We start from the raw sequence: 18,677 nt of genomic DNA on the forward strand, positions 1-18,677 counted from the left end.
CATCAGTCTGTTCTTTATATCTGTGAGGCTGTTTCTGTTTTATTTGTTCATTTATTTTGGTTTTTAACAAAATAAATGTTGTTGCAAATGGTAAGATTTCATTCTTTTTTATGGCTGAGTAACATTTCATTGCAGATGTACCACATCTTCTTTATCCACTCATCTGCTGATGGGCACTTAGGTTGCTTCCCTATCTTCGCTACTGTGAAAATGATGCAGTGAACATAGGCGTGCATGTATCTTTTTGAATTGGTATTTTGGATTTCTTCAGATAAATACCCAGAAGCGGGATTGCTGGGTCATATGGTAGTTCTATTTTTAATTTTCTGAGGAACCTCCATAGTGGCTGCACCAATTCAAAATGGTAAACATGGAGTTACCATGTCACCCAGCAATGCCTCTCCTAGGTACAATATATACCCAGGAGAACTAAAAACATGATTCCACAAAAAAAAAATGTGCTCACAAATGTTCATAGCAGCATTATTCATTCATATGCAAAAAGTATAAATAGCCCAAATGCCCACCAATTGATGAATGGATAAACAAAACGTGGTATATCTATATAGTGAAATACTATTTGGCAATGTAAGGGAAACATTACATTGTGTATGGGTGGAAATGATTTAAATTAAAAAGAGTCCTAGTATTTTACAAGGGGAAGCAGAAGAAAGAAGAACAGACAGCAAATTAGATAGTAAAATCTTTACATTGAGACAAAGGCCAAAGAGGTTCTTAGTCTTGTAGAAATGGTTCTTTACAAAGAACTAAGGCAAGCATAGGTTTATAACACTTTGCATGAGCCAGAAGCAAAGGTAAAGAAAATCTGCCATCATTTGAACTCTAACTTTTACATGTTAAAGCTCTGCATTAGCACATGTTCTCGGTATAGACCCGTTTCTGGGAGACTGGCCTCAGGACGGAGCTATTCTGTAGTCACGAGACTTACCACTCGGCTGAAGTACTCGTCTAAAACTTCCACAAAGTTATGGATAAATTCATAAATCGCCATCTCATTCTGAAATAAAAAGGGAAGGATGAAGTCAGTTTTAGAATGGCCCAGGCGTAAATCAGACAGGAGCTGCCCGGTCGGCAACCAGGTGGTTCTAGAGCTTGCGGCTTGGTATGCAGATAATAATGGGAGCAAAGTAGCTTCCCACAGACAAATCTTCAGAATGGTTTTATGACTCACTTGTTTAATGTAAGTTTATTAAGGGGAGAAAACCTTAACCTCTAAAATTTTAATGCGCATGCTGAATCTAGCTGGACTGAAATTGGGCTGAGTCTAGTGCTCAGAACTCTGAGCTCTACTCGCTGACTTCATCAACAACTGGTTGAAGCACAATTTCTCACGTTCTGCATGCCTTCACTTTTCCGTCTGTGAAGATGGGGAAACCACCGCAAAGTTTGCTTCATCAATGAGAAACTGAGATTTCAAGGTATTTTAAATCTTAAACACCCTTTCAGAGATTCCATGGCCAGAGGTGCTGTTGATCTGGGACTGACATTTCTGAAAAGGTAAACTAAAATCTGAGGAGATGTAATTACAACACAATCATATTCAGTTTGCCTTGCTTCTGCTATGTCAGCCTGTGCTTAATTCCACAACCTACTGGCCACTACACTGGAGAAGCTGCCCCAGGTGCCCCACAGGACCACAGCAGGGCACTAATACTGCTTGGGGCCGAGGAAGGCTTTCTGTGGATTTGTGCTTCTCTACCAGCTGCTTATCTGAGCCAATAAAAATCCTAGGTATTTCTCTTCCACACTGTTTTCTGTAGCCTTGCTAGAAACCAAGACCCTTCAGCCCTGGCCAGGTAGCTCAGTTGGTTAGAACATCATCCTGATATGCCAAGGTTGTGGGTTCAATCCCTGGTCAGGGGACGTACAAAAATCAACCAATGAATGCACAGATGGATGGAGCAACAAATCAATGTTTCTCTCTCTCAAATCAATATAAAACAAAGTTTTTTAAAAATTGGGAAAAAAAGCAACATAAATCTTAAGGAGGCAAGTAGGGAAGTGAATGTCAATGTAAGGAGAAATGAAAATCAGACTGTTATGCCTAATTCTTTTGCATCTTCCATAGGCTCTTCTATTTCCTTACCTCAGTGTCATTAACTCCCACCACAATGAAGAGAGCAGCATACTGCCGATATATCAGCTTAAAATCCTTATATTCAATGAAAGAGCACTGGACAAAACACAATTAGATATTAATTGCTATAGCTGACAGGGATTTCTTCAAAATGGCATGCATAAATTTTAGGTTCTCATTTGAGTATCTGTCAAGACATTCCTAGAAATACCCAACATTAAAATGTTACCCATCTTTGCTGGTTGCGCCTCCTCACAATATTCAGCGGGCTACTTGGAAGCATTTCTAGGGGGAGGTGAAAAGTCTGCGAGTTCCCGCAGGTTCCCGCCTATGCTCCTTCTCTTTCCTTTGCTTGGTTCTGTGGGGAACTCAGCAGGAAAAGCTACTAAATAATCAGCTATTTAAACTTCCTCCAACATGAAAATAAGTCAAAATGACAAGATTTCCTTCTTTCCACCTCCTCTAGGCTCTTTTGGAAGCAGTTAGGGATTTAGTTTTGTACTATTTACAGTCACTGAAGAGCCAAATATATGTAGCATACACACACGCAAAAAAACAAAACAAAACTCAATTTCTTTTTCCTAGATGTGCAGAAAGAATCAATGTAGAGTCTTTCATAAATTATTTAAAGATGGCTTTTGTGTGGCAATGCTAGACAAAATCTCTCATTGTAAACACTGCTTCCTATGAATTAATAACTAGCTTACCACCACTGACTTGTGGACAAAACAGCTCCCTTCCCATTTATCTGTCTCCTACAGTCACTGTACAAAGAGTAATGGGAAGGCACTGGGTGGACAGGAACTGGGGAGCAGACTGAAGGCAGAGGCTGCCCTTCCTTTGGCCTTTTGGGTGTGCCTGACCAAATGCGCTTGAGCACCAGTTGTACAGCCTTTTGTACTGGACATTGCTCTTGGGTGCCCGGATGCACCTGGGAAGGAAGCTGCAAGTTTTGATCATGGAATTTCTTCCATGGGAAAGCCACCTGACAAGCTATGAAGTGGAGAGACATGAGGCTTTTATTTAAAATTAGGATAAATGTAATAAGTACCAGACCATTCTGCAGCTTTTGGCTCACTGAAGAGCCAGTGTGATTTCTAGTCATTTGGATCTTCCAAAGAACCACAACCTATTTGAATGAGCTGAGGAACATTTTTCAAAGCCTCTCAGGAGTTTCTGACATTAAGAAATATATTAAAGCACCTTTGTGGATAAAATAAAAACTAAGCTGAGATTGGGCTACGTTGGTGCCTGATTATGCCAAAAGTCCAGTGGGTTTCTATTAAAGTCTAAAATAATTTAGAATGCTTCAAAAATATCTAACAGTATATTCATTCCAAAACACACATTTCAAAGGATAACCTATCAGTGAAAAAGGTGTTTGAAATAATGGAGCTGAAATTACAGGAAGATTCAAACGTGAATCTTCTGGAGCGTGTTTATCTTCAAGCTGTGGCTGTTTACACAGCCCTTTAAGTTTCTGTTTCCTCTGACAGCTGCACGAGGCAGTGCGTGCAGCAAGCAGCAGGCCAAAGCAGCAACTCAAAGCAGACTCTCAAGATGTTCCGACTGGAAAATCAACTCAGAAGCCAGGGGAAACACAGTCCCAATGCGTTAACTTCTAAAGCACCCATGTAGCTTAGTATGTATGACTTAGTGGTTCCCACAGGCAGCCTTTCTGCGTAGGTAGTGAAATGGAGAATTGGCAAAATGAACGGGTGTTTTAAACAAGCTTTCTGATTTTGCCTCAGTTTGTTCAGTGATTTCCAATGGCTTCAAAGTTTAGGACCCAGATTAGGTAATTCTTCAATTAAAGTTCTTTGTAAAAATAAACTCAGTTTTAAAAATTCCTACTTATTATTCTTTTAATGATTTAATTTAACCTCAATTTTGGCAGAATAAATGGATTTATTGTTACATTTTTTAACATCCATTTCTCCTATCTGTATGCATAATAAAATAAGACAGGTGGAAATCAAGTTTGTTTTTAAATCACTAGTTCCCGTATTCTGTGGGTGGTATATCCACAAAAATGGTAAGCAGAAAGAACTGCACCCCACATGAGAACCACGCTGTTATCCCCCAGCACACAGTGGGTCTTTAGTGTTTGCCTCTGTTCTGGTCACCTGACCTTCAGCTTTTGGCTTAAAGAAAGCCACCTGCCACAGGCACTCCGAGGAATTCCAAGGGCTGAATCCATAAAAACAAATAAAGAAGTTACGTCTACCAGCAGGAATACATTTGAGTTGCCACTTCTACAGTGCATTGAGACAAATGTGCTGACCTAAATATGAACTGGGACTGTTCCTGGCTTTCTTTGTTTTTGTTTTCCTTAAGGAGATGTAAGAAGACATAAGGAGAGCTATGCTTCAGTTTTCATTTCACTTCACTTGCTATTTTCCCTAATAGCTGTTGCAAGAATGAAGTTCAAAGAAAACGATGGTCCTTGAGACACAGTAGTAACAGATTTGCCCCTGCTGACTTGAGTGCAGAGATAAGAGAGAGAATCAGAAACTTACTTGTTCATTAGATCGAGAGAGACAGCTCTTTATGACTTCTGTTTCCAGAAGTGTACGCTTGTTGATCTCCACATGTTCGTAGTACTTAGAGAGTCGGGTCTGCCCTTGTTTATTCACCATGAGGAAAAATTTTATCATTTTTTTTTCCTGGCCAGTGCTTTTCCAAATGTAGGTCAAAAGTTATGGCAAGGGGTGGCTGTAACTAGAACCTGAAGGAGGAAAGAGCAACAGAAGGGCAAGATCAAATTTCTCAAAGAATCTTATTAAATGTGTTCTATAGACAAGCAATAAATAAATAAAATGTGTCTTCTGATATCACTGGTCTTCACTACGATGAACTAAATGAAGTTTTACTAAATAATTAAACATAAATGGTCACTAGTTATCTTCCCAAATATTTTTGAGCATCATATCTGTTGCATTGATTCATCAATCTTGTTGGACACCAACTATCTGCTAAGAACCAGAAGAATATGGAGATGAAGAAGTAATGATTTCTGATCTTCACACCTAGTAAAGGTGCTAGATATGTAAACAACAGCAATCCAAGGTGAGGAGTTGTAACTGATACACAGGACGGAAGGACAAGGAACATGGCAGGAGAGTTGGGAACGGCTTCCCAAAGAAGGGACACTTAAAAAGTACTTAAACAATGATCTAGAGGAAATGACGCTGAGGCAGAGAAAATGGGTATAAAGCTCTGGAAAATTCACCGTTGCTGTAGGTCAGGGCGCAGGAAGAACAGTCACAGGAAGTCGAGTTGCTCATATAAGATGAAATTGGCTTTAGAAGTCATGCTCAGGAATACGACCTTTATTTTATGGACAATGCAGACAAGATCTGAGTAGGGAAGCTTTTCCTTCCTAGTGTGGGAAGCAGTGGTCATAACAGCAGCTGTCTGTCAAAGTCCTCTACCAAGGCTGTGTAACAAGTCCTATAAGGCCTTGTACTAAGCAATGTACGTATATTATTTAACTTCCACAATTCTCTGAGGCAGGTACTTCTGTTACCCCCATTTAAAGGACAAGCACATTGAAGGTGAGGGATGTTAAGACACCCAGTCCCTGGATTACTTTGTGTGAGATGCAAGCTGCAGCTTGGAGGACAAGCATGTGTGTGGGCCTGTGGTAGCTCCGAACTCATCCTCATCACTCAGGAGTCCATGCTTGTGGTTTCGTTTCCAAGTCAGCTCTACGGAATCTCATGTTTGTCCCTTTTATAGATTAACATAGATTTTGAAATGATCAATTGCAAAAAAGCACAACATTGACCGACGGCCAGTCCATCTTTCATCATGAGCATCCAAGCTGCCTCAATGGATCATCTGACAATATCACAGTCACATTCTGTAGTATGTGCGAAACCAGTGCAAAACACCAAGGTTAACAATACCTCTTAAATAAACTTTTAAAATTTAGAATTAAGTTTACCAAAAAGTTGCAGCAGATTATGGGGATAATACTTGGACTAAGTTTTGTATCATTTTTTGCATTCCCAGCTCATCTCTTATTTCCTCAGCTCTACCAGACAGGTGGCTGTGTCACAACAACCCAAAGAGAAAGCGCCAGGCCCATTCTGGCAACGCTTGCTGTGCTCGCTCAGTGTGCAGAACAGGATGTTATCTAGACCAGCTCAGCAGGGACATGACAGCTGTGCCATGGGGGAGGCCTGTGGTCATTCACTCTCTTTTCTAGGAAGATAAACTCACTATTGTAGGTGGGATTGCAACATACTCTCTGTTGTTTAATGATTTGGCATTATGTGATGCTTTTTTAAAAAAATTATTGATTTTAGAGAGGGAAAGGATGGGAGAGAAAAACAAACATCAATTTGTTGTCCCACTTATTTATGCATTCGTTGGTTGATTCTTGTATGTGCCCTGACCAGGGATCGAACCCACAACCTTAGCATATCAGGTTGACACTCTGGCCAGCTGAGCAATCCAGCCAGGGACATGTGCTGTTTTTATTCTCTTCACAAATTATTTCCAGTAAATTAAGGCAAGTGACTACTAAATTAAGATTACCATCCTTTTAAAATTTCTTTTCAGCAAATTTATTTTAAAACCATATTTATGAAAGTTGGAAATTACAATTCTATACCCTGGATTTCAACTGCCAGGTAAAAGAAAAAAATATTCTCTCAAAGGAATTCATGTCTAACCCTTTCCCTTTAAATGCCCTGGTTGCATTAAGTGGTAAAATAAGATGTAAAATGATCCCATTGAGATGTTACACCAACAGATCAAATTGGTTTCTACCTTACAAGCAGGACATTCCTTCCCACTGACTTCGAGAGTGAGGACAACAAACAAGGATGTGGTGAATTGATACTCATTTGGGTTCAAGTCTTGAAAATAGGAGCTGAAGGCATCTAAAGACTTGAATACAACACTATTTTTGCATGCTCATAAACAATTACATAATGTATAACTGTAGAATTATACAGTGGTAATAAAATAAATACACAAAATTATAAATTATTTGTATTATAAAATATGTGCCAAAATGTACAATGCAGAAACTCAGAACAAGTATATATTTTAGAAGTGAAGGTGAATGTTTTAAGCATTTATTTGGCTTACTAGTCACCAGGGAGGAGGGAGGTGAAATAATTATGAAACTGAGGTAGGGCAATAAGGAATAAGTTCAGACAAGTGCTAGGAGTGGTGAGGGAGCAGGTATGAACTTCCTCTCCTTATAAACTCTCTGCATCCAGTAACACACAAGGTTGGGAAAGATGTTTTGATAGTCAGGAAGTTAGATTCCACACCCAAGAGCCTGTGCGAATGTGCAAAGAGAAAGGAAACCTCACTGGGGAAAGTATTCGTTACATAAAGAGCACAAGGCTACGTAAAGGCCAAGACCAGGGAGTTAGGTGGGTTCACAGCAGTATGTGAACAACCAGTGCCCCAGGATCCTATGTGATACACACTTAATGCCTAGAGAAAAGACAGAGTGGAGAGACAGAAGTACATAGGCATTGGGAAGTTTTCAAAGTTCTAATGGTGTATGTCTGGGATTTAAACTGGAAGTCTTGCCCTGACCAGTGTGGCTCAGTTGGTTGGGCGATGTCATGCAAAGTGAGAGGTTGCCGGTTTGATTTCTGGTCAGGGCACGTGGTTCAGTTCTGTTCCAGGTTGGGGCATGTACGAGAGGCACCTGATTGATGTTTCTCTCTCAGTTTGTCTCCCTCTCTTTCTCGCTTTCTTTCCCTCATTCAAAAAAAAAAAAAAAAAAAAGCCCTGGCTGGCGTGGCTCATTGGATTGAGCACCGGACTGCAGACTGAAAGGTCGCTGGTTCCATTCCTGGTCAGGCACATACATGCCTGGGTTGCAGGCCAGGCCTCCAGCTGGGGGTGTAAGAGAAGTCACCAATTTATGTTTCCCTCGCACATGTGTCTCTCCTTCTTTTTCTCCCTCCTTTCCCCCCTCTCTAAAAAGTAATAATATAAATAAATACAATCTTAAAAAACCTTGCCTCGGGTAAAAAAAAAACAACAAACAAACCCCAAACTGTAAGTCTTTATACAACTGATTGTCGTATCCAAAGATGACAACTAGATTTCAGCTCGGGTGCCAACTGTGACTAACTGCACTCACTGCTTTGGGCACTGTGTTGGGAAGGATCTGGAGCTGTTTTCAGGTTCAGAAGAAAAGAATGCCATGGGCGATTAGTAAGTAATGTCAGTCACGGGTTAGAAAGCAGGGTGTGGCAACACATGCACCTATCTGTCATCCCTGATGTGCACTCCCTTCATGCCGCTGATGGGAAACCGGTCATCTGAGATGCGAAGTCCTGAATTCTGGTCTCCTGACTCCTAGTATGATGCTGTACTTAATTTGTCACGTTGCCTCTTTACCTCACTCAGTGTGCTAAGTGTTATTAAATACTCATTTAGGCTTAATAAACATCAATGTCAGGTAGCTGTGGGAGTGATCAAGTCAATGTTCTCTTTTCTAATGCCATTGCACAATTAATTTGGGAAATCCCAAACAATTCCCTGCATGAAAACAGTATGAAGTTACTAGAAATGAAAGCGGTATTCGATGATGGCTAAGGGTGTTAAAGGCTGACTCTAAATGCTTTCTACGTATCCCTAAACTGTACCTCTCTCCCTCTTTCTCACTCTAAGATAATATCAGAGGAAAACATGTTGATTTGCTCCATATAAATGATTAAAATCAACCCCCCAAGTTAAAGAGCACATTTCCACCAAGGAAATGTATAATACTCAGACAGTATAATAGTCAAAAGCTTGACTGGCTCTACTACTTACTGGTTTTGTGATCCTGCGCAAGATACTTAATCTTTCTGAACTCAGTCTGAAGTACCATGGGGAAAATAACAGTCGTACCTGACGGGCTGTGAGGGTTAGAGGACTAGGTAACGTAGAGTCCTCAGAACCTGCTTGGCAGCTGGCACATGATGAGCCCATGTAGGTAAGTGTTGGCCAATGTCAGTACAGCACCCTTCCCCCAGTGAGGCCTTTCCTGCTGATGCCAACCCCTTCCTTCTAACCACAAAAAGCTGCTCATCCTTTCTTTGAACTCATCACTGTATCTATAAAACCTGCCACCCTACATCAGCCATTTTCAACCTGTGGGCTGCAGCAGGCACACTGGTGAGTCACGAGGACTTTTAAAACATGCTGTACCGAAGAACCAAGATGGTGGCGTAGGTAGACACATTGCGCCTCCTCGCACAACCAGAACTGACAGAGAATGGAATGGTAAGGGGGTCCGACACCAAGGAAATAAAAAATAAACATTCATCCAGACCAGTAGGAGGGGCGGAGATGGGCACCGGGGTGGAGAGGACTCGCGTGGCTGTGGTGGGACCCAGACTGGCGGAGTGTGGGAGGAACGGGGCAAGCAGTCTGACCACTAGCAGACCCTGCGTCCCCACATTCGAGCACAGAGAAACCAAGAGGGCCGGACTCAGAGTGGCAGAGAACGGGGCAGGCAGAGCGCGGGTAACACCCCGCGGCCTCACACTCGCGCACAGATAAACCGGGACAAACAGGGGAGCAAAGCAGACCTCGCAACCCAGGGCTCCAGCGCGGGGAAATAAAGCTTTAAACCTCTGATTGAAAACGCCCGTGGGGGTTGGGGCAGCAGCAGGAGAGACTCCCAGCCTCACAGGAGAGGTCGTTAGAGAGACCCACAGGGGCCTAGAGTGTGAACAAGCCCACCCACTCGGGAACCAGCACCACAGGGGCCCAGTTTGATTGTGGGTAGAGCAGTGAAAGATTGAAATCCGGTGGAGAGTGCAGCGGGCGCCATTGCTCCCTCTCAGCCCCTCCCCCACGTACAGCATCACAGCGCAGCCACCAGCGTTACCCCGCCCCAGGGAACACCTAAGGCTCCGCCCCTTAAAGTAACAGACGCACCAAGACAAAAAAAAAAAAAAAATGGCCCAAATGACAGAACACTTCAAAGCTCCAGAAAAAATACAACTAAACGAGGAAGAGATAGCCAACCTATCGGATGCACAGTTCAAAACACTGGTTATCAAGATGCTCACAGAATTGGTTGAATCTGTTCGAAAAACAGATGAAAAAATGAAGCCTATGCTAAGAGAAGGAAAGGAAAATGTACAGGGAACCAATAGGGATGCGAAGGAAACTGGGACTCATATCAACGGTGTGGACCAGAAGGAAGAAAGAAACATCCAACCAGAAAAGAATGAAGAAACAAGAATTTGGAAAAATGAGGAGAGGCTTAGGAACCTCCAGGACATCTTGAAACGTTCCAACATCCCAATTATAGGGGTGCCAGAAGGAGAAGAGGAGGAGCAACAAATTGAAAACTTATTTGAACAAATAATGAAGGAGAACTCCCCTAATCTAGCAAAGGAAATAGACTTCCAGGAAGTCCAGGAAGCTGAGAGAGTTCCAAAGAAGCTGGACCCAAGGAGGAACACACCAAGGCACATCATAATTACATTAGCCAAGATTAAGGATAAGGAGAGAATCTTAGAAGCAGCAAGAGAAAAGGACACAGTTACCTACAAAGGACTTCCCATAAGACTGTCAGCTGATTTCTCCAAAGAGACCTTACAGGCAAGAAGGGGCTGCAAAGAAGTATTCCAAGTCATGAAAGGCAAGGACCTACATCCAAGATTGCTCTATCCAGCAAAGCTCTCATTTGGAATGGAAGGGAAGATAAAGTGCTTCTCAGATAAGGTCAAGTTAAAGGAGTTCATCATCACCAAGCCCTTATTATATGAAATGTTAAAGGGAGTTACCTAAGAAAAAGAAGATAAAAAATAGGAATAGTAAAAATGACAGCAAACTCACAGTTATTAATGACCACACCTAAAACAAAAACAAGAGCAAACTAGGCAAACAACTAGAACAGGAACAGAACCATAGAGATGGAGATCACATGGAGGGTTGGGAGGGGGAGAGGGGGGGAAAGGTACAGAGAATAAGTAGCATAGATGATAGGTGGAAAATAGACAGGGGGAGGGTAAGAATAGTGTAGGAAATGTAGAAGCCAAAGAACTTATATGTGTGACCCATGGACATGAACTATAGGGGGGGAATGTAGGGGGGAGGGGTTGGGCAGGATGGAGTGGAGTGGGGGGGGGGAATGGGACAACTGTAATAGCATAATCAATAAATATATTAAAAAATAAAAAAAGATGCATGGATTTTTCAAAATTCAGCAATTGTACTTTAAAGATTCATGCATTTATTATACGTAAATTTTAAAAAAGATTTTATTTATTTATTTTTAGAGAGAGGGAAAGGGAGGGAGAAAGAGAGGGGGAAAAACATCAATATGAGAGAAAATCATCAGTCAGTTCCCTTTTGTATGCACCTTGATGGGGGACCACACCTGCAACCCTGGCGTGTGCCCTGACTCAGAATCAAACCTGTGACCTTTCACTTTGTGGGATGACACCCAACCAACTGAGCCACCCTGCTCAGGCTGTTTTATTACATGTAAATTTTATAAAAAGAAACTAATATTCTACTTAATGATATAAATGTTGAAGTATTTCGGGGAAGTGTATTGATATCTATACTTTATTTTGAAATGAACTAAAAACTAAGATAAATTGATGGATAGACAGATGAATGGTTAGATATACAATAAAGTAAGTACAGTAAAATATTTATGGTAGCATCGAGGTGGTGAGTATATGGGAATTCACTTTGAAATTCATATATATTATATAATTTATGATATAAATATTATATACATAATACATGTTTTTATATATATAATTAGTGGTCCCTTAAATGAAGTGTTGAATGAACACTAACTTGATGTATTTTCACCATAAAATAAATATGCAGACTCTGCAGTAGAATAGAAAAATGTAGATAAAATAATGTTGTCACAGTATGAGAACACTAAATTCTACACTCACATGGATTACAAGTATGTAGAGGGAACATCTAAACAGCTAAAGATTAAAGAGACCGAACAGAACTCTGGTCGAGTGGAGTGTTGTCCCATACACTAAAAGGTTGAGAATTTGATTCCTGGTCAGGACACATACCTAGGTTGTGGGTTCAATCCCTGGTCCAGGCACCTATGGGAGGCAACTGATAGATGTTTCTCTCACATCAATGTCTCTCTCTCTCTCTCCCACCCCCCTTCCTCTTTCTAAAATCAATAAACATATCCTTGGGTGAGGATTAAAAAAAAGAGAGAGATCAGATAGAAATCACACAAAAACAATAAGAAATAAAACAAAAAAGAAACAGACCAGAGAGATGAACCTTGAAAACATTATGCTAAGTAAAAGAAGTCAGTCACCAGGACAACACATTTCATGATTCAGCTTACCCAGAATGTCCAGAATAGGCAAATCTACAGAGTTGGCAAGTCGATTAAAGGTCGCCAGGGGATGGAGGGTCAAAGGGGGAGGGCTAAGGGGTGTAGAGTTCTGGTGATGGTTGTACAAACATGTGAGTATAGGAGAGTATAGAAGCCATCAAATTGTAAACTTTGAATGGGTGAGCTGTATGGTATGTGAATTATATCTTGTAAAGCTGTTTAAAAAAAGAGATAGATACACCAGACAATTGGGAAGAGCTCCAATGCCTAAGCTAGAATTATTTGAACAACAAATAACATACTAGATTATAAACCTTAACAGGAAGACAAGCAACACAATTAAAAAATGAACAACAGATCTGAAAATACATTTGAACAAAGAGGATACATGAATGGCTAATAAGCACTTGTAAAGATGTTCAGCATCATTACTCCTTAGTAAAATGCCAATTAAAACCACTACTATCTCACACCCACTTGAATGTCTATAATTAAAAAGGCAGAAAATAAGTGCTGGCCAGGATATGAAGACACTGGAACCCCCATACAGTGCTGGTGGGAACGTAAATGTTATAGCTACTTCGAAAAACAATTTGGAGGTTTGTTAAAAAGTTAAACACAAATTTATCATATTATCCAGCAATTCTACTCCTATGTATATACCCAAGAACCAAAAACATATGTGCACAGAAAAGACTTCAACATGAATGTTCACAGAATTATTATTCATAATAGCCCCAAAGTGGAAACAACCCAAATGTACATCAGCTAATGAAGAGATAAACAAAACATGGTATATCTATATACAATGGAAGAAAATCCAGTAATAAAAAGGAACAAAACACTGCTACATGCTACAAAGAATGGATCAATCTTGAAAACATTGTTAAGTGAAAGAAGTCAGTTGCAAAATTCTACCTATTATATAATTCCATTAATATAAAATATCCAGAAAAGGCAAATCTATAGGTAGAAATTATATTGGTGGTCACCTACGACCAGGAGAGGGAAGTTTAGAGCAAATTGGGTATGGGATTTCTTTTTGGGATGATGTAAATCATTTAACACTAGATTGTGGATTTGTACAACTTTATAAATTTACTAAAAGTCATTCATTACATACATATATTGCACACAGTTCAGAGCTAGCATGAAATATAAGCAGGATACTAAGCAGAAAAGCAGAAAAGGAAGGAATTATAATGATAAGCAGAAGAGGAAGGAATTATACCAAAATGTTTTTTCCTTAAACCTAGGTGGTAGGACTAGGGGCAATTTTATTCTCAATCCTTACATTATTTCCCCAGTTTTAAGAAGTGTGTTACTTAAAAAAAATTTTTTATTTGTTGGTTTTTTTAGAGAGAGCAGAGAGAGAAACAGCAATTTTGATGCTTTCATTGGCTGATTCTTGTGTGTGCCCCAACCAGAGAGCGAACTGGCAACCTTGGCGTGCTGAGACACACGGCTGGGCCAGGGCTGAAGGAGTGTTACTTTTAATGCCACACACAAAAAGTCTGTTTAAAAGTTGAGCTACATTATATAACTTTGCAAAATTACTCAACTAAAAAATGTTTTACTTTGAATAATGAAGTTGTTTCATTTATTGTGGCATTTCTAAATGTCATATCTCTTTAAAATATATTGTTTTTCAAAATGGATGTGCTGAGAGCATCAATTAGTATGGCCCAAACACAGGAACTATGGAAATAGACCTGCTAGGTTCTGTTTGCCACCCTGTCAATTCATTCCATAGACCTCCTGAGCGCTTCTCCATGCTTCCATGAGAGGAAACCACAGATCAATAACAGATTGTCATCTAATTTGGAGCACTTAACTCAGAGTCTGTAATATGTTATATACTTTTTTTTTGAGACACTAAAACAATTTGTTTCTTTGCTTCAGTATTTAGCAGAATTCCACATTGATTTGATCTCCTCATCTGTCACCTGCGAATGACAGCTGCCTCGCAGACTGACTGGGAGGGCTGGAGGAGATAAAGGGAAAGTAAAGCACTGCACAGAGTCCCCCTTGTTCCTCCTCTTCCTCCCAGTGTGAGCTAGATATTCTTCCTAACAGACTCTTCCTATTGCCGTTCTACTGAAATGTGCCTTCAAGAGACTTGTCGCCCATTCTGCCTTTCTTTCCATCTTCCTCCTGGCCCTTGTCTATCTAACCCTCTCTATGATTCAGGGTACATTTTCAGTAGCTTCAGCTGGGACTTCTACTGCTGTTAAATCTCTGGGTCACTCAAATATTTCAACATTTGATTCATTTGGCATTAAACACATTTATATGTATGCTGCTTTATTTTTTACTCAAATACTTTTTAAAGTAGCCCAAACCCTTTAAAATCTTAAATTCCAATCAAACTCAAGACTTGTGGAAGTCCTGAAGCTATCAGTTCTGCAGAAGAATTAGGAGAGAACTTTGAGAATAACCCTTAACAGTATATCTGAAAAATCTCTAAAGCTTCATGTATCTCTCAGATCTTGATCTAAAGCCATTTTGGTAAATTTATTAAAAAGTGTAATTAAATTCTGGTCCAAAACACAATGTAAGTCTCCAAATAAGTATGGTTAGATGTAACTTTAAAACATAAATAAATAAAGCAGAGACAAGCTGGAATTTTTACTGAAAAGGGTAGATAATGTATTTTTGGACATGTTCAAGTATCAGATTTCCTATCCTAAATTATGGGGGTGAATGGAAAAACTTTTAAGGTCTTTACTAGGAACATGATTAAGGCAGGGGGAAGAAAAATAGTATTTCAAAAACTGAGGATAAGGAATTTACATACTATTAATAGGCCATTACATTGTCTATTTGAAAGTGCTTGTTTTATTTTTGTTCGTTAGTCATCTGTGTGTGTAAGTGTAGGCATGTGTGTGGAGTGGGGGGGTGGAGGGATTGAGAATAGTCTGGCCACCAGTCATCTGCCAGAGAGGTACCGACAATCAGGCTTGGTGGTGGCAGGAGGCGTGCACAGCTTAATGACACAAACTCTTGGTGGCTGGGTTCGCATGAGCCTATTATTGTTATTGGATATCTCACCTTCCACTCTTCTGAGGATAGAAAATCTGCTTTGGGGCAAGTAACTGTACTCAGCCTTCATTATTACAGACAATGGATATTCCATGTACCTTTCAAAATTAATTTTTTTCTCCTAAAATTATCTTTTTTTAATTTGGTTTTAGAATCAGCTAATTTATTTTGAAATTTAAAATAGGGAACTAAAAATTTTTTTTAAGATTTTTATTTATTTATTTTTAGAGAGAGGGGAAGGGAAGGAGAAAGCAAGGGAGAGAAACATTAATGTGTAGTTGCCTCTCACGTGCCTCCCACTGGGGACCTGGCCCATAACCCAGGCATGTGCCCTGACTGGGAATGGAACCAGCAACCCTTTGGTTTGCAGGCCGGCACTCAATCCACTGAGTCACACCATCCAGGGCCTCCATTTGTAATTTTTTGAGTACACTCCATACTGTTTTCTATAGTGGCTGCCCCAGTCTTCATTCCCACAAACAGTGCACGAGGATTCCCTTTTCTCCACATCCTTGCCAACAGGTACTGTTTGTTGATTTATTGATGAGAGCTGCCAGATGCATTCTTTTTTAAAAAAATATATTTTCTGGATTATGCTATTACAGTTGTCCCATTTCCCCCCTTCATTCCACTCCATCCTGCACACCCCCTCCCTCCCACATTCCCCCCCCATAGTTCATGTCCATGGGTCATATTTATAAGTTCTTTGGCTTCTACATTTCCTACGCTATTCTTACCCTTCCCCTGTCTATTTTCCACCTATCATTTATGCTATTTATTCTCTGTACCTTTTTCCCCTCTCTCTCCCTCCCAATCCCCTATTGATAACCCTCCATGTGATCTCCATTTCTGTGGTTCTGTTTCTGCTCTAGTTGTTTGCTTAGTTTTCTTTTGTTTTTGTTTTAGGTGTGGTTGTTAATAACTGAGTTTGCTGTCATTTTTACTGTTCCTATTTTTTATCTTCTTTTTCTTAGGTAACTCCCTTTAACATTTCATATAATAAGGGCTTGGTGATGATGAACTCCTTTAACTTGACCTTATCTGAGAAGCACTTTATCTTCCCTTCCATTCTAAATGATAGCTTTGCTGGATAGAGCAATCTTGGATGTAGGTCCTTGTCTTTCATGACTTGGAATACTTCTTTGCAGCCCCTTCTTGCCTGTAAGGTCTCTTTGGAGAAATCAGCTGACAGTCTTATGGGAAGTCCTTTGTAGGTAACTGTGTCCTTTTCTCTTGCTGCTTCTAAGATTCTCTCCTTATCCTTAATCTTGGCTAATGTAATTATGATGTGCCTTGGTGTGTTCCTCCTTGGGTCCAACTTCTTTGGGACTCTCTCAGCTTCCTGGACTTTCTGGAAGTCTATTTCCTTTGCCAGATTAGGGAAGTTCTCCTTCATTATTTGTTCAAATAAGTTTTCAATTTGTTGCTCCTCCTCTTCTCCTTCTGGCACCCTTATAATTGGGATGTTGGAACGTTTCAAGATGTCCTGGAGGTTCCTAAATTAAGCCTCTCTTCATTTGTTTGCATTCTTGTTTCTTCATTCTTTTCTGGTTGGATGTTTCTTTTTTCCTTCTGGTCCACATTGTTGATTTGAGTTCCAGTTTCCATCCCATCACTATTGGTTCCCTGTACATTTTCCTTTGTTTCTCTTAGCATAGCCTTTACTTTTTCATCTAATTTGTGACCAAATTCAACCAATTCTGTGAGCTTCCTGATTACCAGTGTTTTGAACTGTGCATCTGATAGGTTGACTATCTCTTCTTTGCTTAGGTGTATTTTTTCTGGAGCTTTGATCTGTTCTTTCATTTGGGCCTTTTTTTTTGGTCTTGGTGCACCTGTTACATAAAGGGGCGGAGCCTTAGGTGTTCACCAGGGCCGGGTAACGCTGGTTGCTCTGCTGTGATGCTGTACGTGGGGGAGGGGACCAATAGGGAGCAATGGTGCCTGCTCCACTCTCTGCCGGTTTTCAGTCACTCCCTCTGCTACCCACAATCAAACTGGGCCCCTCTGGTGCTGCTTCCCGAGTGGGAGGGGTTGTGTACGTTCTAGGACCCTGTGGGTCTCTCCAATGACCTCTCCTGTGAGGCTGGGAGTTTCTCCTGCTGCCGCCTGAGCCCCCACAGGTGTTTTCAGTCAGTGGTTTGAGGCTTTGTTTGCTTGTGCTGGAACTCTGAGTTGCACAGTCTGTTGCTGGTCTGCCAGCCACTGCCTCACGGCACGTAGCTGCCGGTCTCAGCCCCTCTAGCGGTCTGGATGAATGTTTCTTCTTTATCTCCTTGGTTGTCAGACTTCCATACAGTTCAATTTTCTATCCATTCTGGTCGTTTTTTGTTTTTAAATTGTTGTTTTCCTTCTTTTGGTTGTGCGTGGAGGCACAGTGTGTCTACCTATGCTTCCATCTTGGCCGGAAGTCCCCCTAAAATAGGGAACTAAATTTTTTACTTTAACACAACGTGGGCTTGGGTTAGAAATGGAGAAGAAATACCCCTGTATGGGTACTCTTATTCTAAATTCTTTGGTTAAATTTAGCCACACAAAGTAAATATTTGTGTTTAATGACTGAAAATCTTCATTGAATTTTTGGATTAAAATGACACCCAATATCTTAGTTTTAAAGAAGCAATGGAGACTATAGATTTAGAAATCTCCCAGCTGGGATGCTCCAGCAGGGAGATTTGATACTGTGCTGTTACAATGTGTCATAAAGAGGAACTCCAGGACAGAAGGAGGATTACTATGTAATGCTTCCTATTCCTATAAAATGGTGAATCAAGTTTCCCTGTCAAATTAGCAACTGCTTAAAACCAGATGTTCTGGATTGAGATAAATTTAACTTCTGAATTTCTTAATTTATAAGGATTTTTATTAATTCTTGTTGGACATCTGATTTCCCATAAAACTTAAAGACATATAAAGATAGATTTTTTCTTATACATTTTTCCCTCTTCTGAACAGTAGTGAGTGACTCAGTAGTATTGCATGAGGTTTCAAATGACAGGCTTATAAAGTGCTCTTATAGAGTCAAATACAACATTACAGATTTTAAATTCAAATCAAACTAAAGGAATTTAAAATTATAATTTGATATGCTGATGGCTCCTATAGTTTTGTGACAAAGAAGAAACAAATAAGTAAACAAAACTTCACCTGGGTGCATAGGAATCTCACTTTACACAAAATAGATCTCTAAGAAGTCGAATGTAAATGTAAATTTAAGTGCTA

The 18,677-nt window shown here is 40.2% G+C and overlaps 1 protein-coding gene across 9 annotated transcripts in view; it reads right to left on the reverse strand.

Moving 5' to 3' along the window:
- AP4S1 (adaptor related protein complex 4 subunit sigma 1) overlaps positions 1 to 18,677 on the reverse strand; it is a 41,766-nt gene that overhangs the window by 12,536 nt on the left and 10,553 nt on the right. For all 9 annotated transcript variants that reach the window (XM_053928725.2, XM_024551353.4, XM_045188273.3 and 6 more), the window contains 3 exons: positions 4,618 to 4,826; positions 2,108 to 2,194; positions 950 to 1,018 (listed from right to left, as the gene is read on the reverse strand). In XM_053928725.2, the coding sequence (XP_053784700.1) occupies positions 950 to 1,018; positions 2,108 to 2,194; positions 4,618 to 4,755 (294 nt within the window). In that variant the 5' untranslated portion in view covers positions 4,756 to 4,826. The remainder of the gene's footprint in view (positions 1 to 949; positions 1,019 to 2,107; positions 2,195 to 4,617; positions 4,827 to 18,677) is intronic.

This window comes from Desmodus rotundus, chromosome 7 (assembly GCF_022682495.2).
Source record: "Desmodus rotundus isolate HL8 chromosome 7, HLdesRot8A.1, whole genome shotgun sequence".
Classification (NCBI taxonomy): Eukaryota; Metazoa; Chordata; class Mammalia; order Chiroptera; family Phyllostomidae; genus Desmodus; species Desmodus rotundus.